This window comes from Austrofundulus limnaeus, unplaced genomic scaffold (genome assembly GCF_001266775.1).
Source record: "Austrofundulus limnaeus strain Quisiro unplaced genomic scaffold, Austrofundulus_limnaeus-1.0 Scaffold2421, whole genome shotgun sequence".
NCBI lineage: Eukaryota > Metazoa > Chordata > Actinopteri > Cyprinodontiformes > Rivulidae > Austrofundulus > Austrofundulus limnaeus.
This window is the reverse complement of record NW_013954823.1, coordinates 6,201-9,569: the sequence shown is the minus strand read 5'-3', so window position 1 is coordinate 9,569 and position 3,369 is coordinate 6,201. Positions and strand designations below refer to the sequence as shown.

Genomic DNA, 3,369 nt, shown 5'->3' with positions numbered 1-3,369 from the left:
ATACAATAGAGATGCAGATTATTAAAATAGTCAGTTTTGTCTGCTTCAGGACAGTTAAAAATAATAAGTGTCTTCTATTTTCAATTTTTTTAACCAGAAATGTTCAGTTTTATTTCAAAATTGTACTTTATGTTTTATAAAATAAGTATTTAGAGACACTATAAGGATGTAAATGATTAAAATAATCGMTTTTTTCTGCTTCGGAACAGTTAAAATGAATAAAAGTCTCTTATTTTGTAATTTTTTTAACCAGGAACATGCAGCAGACAGAACCGGCCCAACGGCGAGCTATCCCGAGCATCTCAAAGACTCGTGAGGAGGAGATCCGAAAGATCCTGAGAGCCAACCTGCAGAAGACCCGGCAGAGGGTGAGGAMGGGGTCCGACGGGCCGGCGGTCGGGTCGGAGCCGTTTGTGACGCCGGGCTTTTCTTCTTCTTCTCTCCTCAGCTGCGCTCCTACAGCAGACACGACCTGTTCGACCCGTTTGAGGACAACCTGAGCGAGGTCCGGTTCAGGAGGCAGCGGGTGGAGATGGAGCGGAGGGTGAGCCTCGGCGCCGACGCTCAGATAAACCGAAACGTTTCGACGCTCTGAGTCTGAGCTCTGGTTTGTTTCTCTCAGATGAGTCACTACCTGACGGTTCCCGCCAAGCGGCAGGAGACGCCGTCTGTGAGGAAAGTCTGGTTCGAACCCGGTGAGTCGCAGGAACTGAGAGAGAGATCAGAGTGTCCATCTTCACAGAGGAGAGGATCTCTGTTTTKAAACATCAAACACAAAAAGTTACAMTTTTGTTTTGTCGTTGGTTCTGAGTTCCTGGGTTTCAGATGTTTTTGCACCATGAGAAAACTAAATCTCCCATCATGCTTCAGTCCTCCTGAAGATTTTTAATAGTTTAGATTTATTTTTGATTGATGGTTTTCAAAGGACTGACTGAAAGGTGAAGAAATTTGTCTGATTTTAGAAGAATTCTTCCAGGTTCTTTGACTTTTTGGGGCCAAAGAGGAGCAAATCTCCAACAAAAAACTCTGAAATTTTGAGATTAATTTCAGAAACTTTCTAGGAAAAAAAACAAGAAAAAAAAAAGGAAATTCTCTTATGTAGAAAAGTCGTACATTTGTGAGATAAAACTCAGATATTTCCATAATTAAAGGAAAAAAATGTCAACATTTAAACTAAATAATTTCTGACATGATGAAGTCCGAAATTTACAAGAAAAAAAAAACCTTGTGAACTTGTGAGAAAAAATCTGAAGTTTTCATGAGAAAAGGACATTTCCAGCTGTTTTCCTCTTTAATCTGCTCTAGTTTAAAAACTGAAACCTGGAATAGATTGATCGACGCTGATTGCAGAATATTTAAAACCATATTTATATATGAAATTTTAATAAATAATAAATTCTAACATGATAAATTAAGTTTTTTGGCAGAGATTTGCTCCTTTATTTTTTCTTCTGCAAAGTGGTGCTGATGCACCGTCATAGATTAATTAAATAAAAGATGAAATAAAGTAAAGTCACAATGCGTTGTTGTTGTTGTTGTTGTTGTTGTTGTTGTTGTTGTTGTTGTTGCATGTTTCGTCCAGCAGAGGGCACTCTGACACAGACTCACCGACTCGTCTCATTTCCTGCAGAGCACAAAGTTTTCACGTACGACGACAACAGCGAGAGCACCGGGGGCGGAGCCACTCGTCAGAAGCCCCGCCCTCCCGACGCCGTTGACCTCGTGGATGAGTCGTCGCGGGGAACCAATCAGAGCGCGGCGGAGGGCGACGAGTCGGAGAAGCTGAAGCCGTCTCGCTGCCTGAGCGACCCCGGGCCCATCACTGAGGAGGAGCAGGGTGACGAGGCCTTCCTGTCGTGACGAAGCACACCCATCTTTACAAACACACAAACAAACAAACAAACAAACAAACAAACAAACAAACAAAGCTTGTTTATTTATTATCACAAACTGATGAAGGTCGTTTGCTTCATCAAAGCACAAAAAAGAAGTGAAGCACAGGAGGCCGAGCCGACTGACAAACAAACATATCGGACCAAATGTGTGCCGGACCGGCAGGACCAGAGCTCAGGGACAGAACCAGAATCAGAACCAGAAGCAGGACTCATCATCTGCAGCTTTAACCAAACCTGCTTCTGTTAACGAACCAGCCTGTTGATTCCACTGAAAGAGAAACTGTGGAACGAAGGAAGCTTTAACTAAATGTAATAAAGTTTGTTTTTTCTGCTGAACGTGTTCCTGGAGACTCTAATTTACCTGCTGAACATCTTCACCTGGATTTGGTTTTTATTTATTCAGGTTTTTAACCCGACAAAGACTGGTTGTGTGTCAGGTTTCAGGCTCGGGGAGGATCGGGGAGCGCTCGCTCCTCGGTGGAAATCTGAAGAATAACAGGGAGTTTAAAGTCCCCGACGTGCCAACCTGCAGCAAACACCAGCAGCAGACATGGACTTCAGCGGCACCTGGAAGGTTTATTCTGAGGACAACCTGGAGGACTTCCTGAAAGTCGTCGGTAAGAATTAAAAAACTCAAAAATCTCTCTGGTTTTGTTGAAGCCTGACTGTGTCTCCCAGGGGCTCCTGAGAAGATTGTGAAAATGCGTAAAGACGTGAAACCGGTGATCGTGATCGAGCAGAAGGGCAAAGACTTCACGTACACGATGAAGACTCCYTTCTTCAGCAGGGTCAACTCCTTCACCGTCGGCAAGGAGTCTGAGATCTCCTTCATGGACGGCAGGAAGCTGAAGGTGACACGATGACGCTGAGCGGGAAACAATAAATGAGAATAAAGTAAATAAACTCGTGTTCTCTGGTCAGTGCACGGTCAGGGAGGAGGGCGGGAAGCTGATCTGTGAGACCGACAGGTTCACCTCGGTCCGAGAGGTCCAAGGAGACGAAATGATCGAGGTGAGCAGCTTCTCGTCAGCAGCTTTGATTATTCTTCTGCTAATTATCTGTTTTCTTCCTGCAGACGACCACGGCTGGTTCTGTAACCTTCATCAGCCGGAGCAAACGGGTCTGATCAGAACCAGGAGGCTCCTGAGGCCCTCTCTGAGCACAGGGGCCTCGTGGGATTTATTTATCATGAAACCTAATAAAGAAATAAACTAAATAAATAACATTTTATGATTCAAGGAGTAAAAATCTGAAAATCATTTAAGAAATGAATGAAGGCAGATCGATTCAAAACAAATGACTTTTTCTCTGAAATATGAATGAAATGTAATTTTTGTCTGAGTTTATAATAAAGTGCATTCAGAAAACTTTAAGATTTACTGCGATAACTTTAAACACAACCATGACGCACTCTCTCGAAGCAGATTTTAATTACAAGAGAAGTCAACATTTTTCCACAGTACTGTTAAAACTA

The 3,369-nt window shown here is 43.0% G+C and overlaps 3 protein-coding genes across 4 annotated transcripts in view; 2 read left to right on the top strand and 1 right to left on the bottom strand.

Moving 5' to 3' along the window:
- Window positions 1-3,369, bottom strand: part of LOC106510968 (polycomb protein suz12-B) — a gene marked incomplete at its 5' end in the record, with an annotated part of 10,221 nt that overhangs the window by 2,910 nt on the left and 3,942 nt on the right.
- LOC106510970 (Na(+)/H(+) exchanger beta) lies at window positions 254-2,231 on the top strand (the record flags this gene model as incomplete). Its single annotated transcript, XM_013999706.1, is given in 4 exon segments — window positions 254-368; window positions 449-544; window positions 623-695; window positions 1,631-2,231. Coding segments are annotated over 4 exon segments (514 nt in total), but the record flags the coding sequence as incomplete, so codon positions are not given.
- LOC106510971 (fatty acid-binding protein 10-A, liver basic) lies at window positions 2,333-3,133 on the top strand. Of its 2 annotated transcripts, XM_013999709.1 has the most exons (4): window positions 2,333-2,512; window positions 2,574-2,746; window positions 2,817-2,906; window positions 2,971-3,104. In XM_013999709.1, exons 1-4 carry the CDS (start codon window positions 2,446-2,448, stop codon window positions 3,019-3,021), a joined length of 381 nt encoding a protein of 126 aa, XP_013855163.1. In that variant the 5' UTR covers window positions 2,333-2,445; the 3' UTR covers window positions 3,022-3,104. The 2 variants fall into 2 exon arrangements, with proteins under 2 accessions (XP_013855163.1, XP_013855161.1); XM_013999707.1 differs by having other exon boundaries at window positions 2,817-3,133.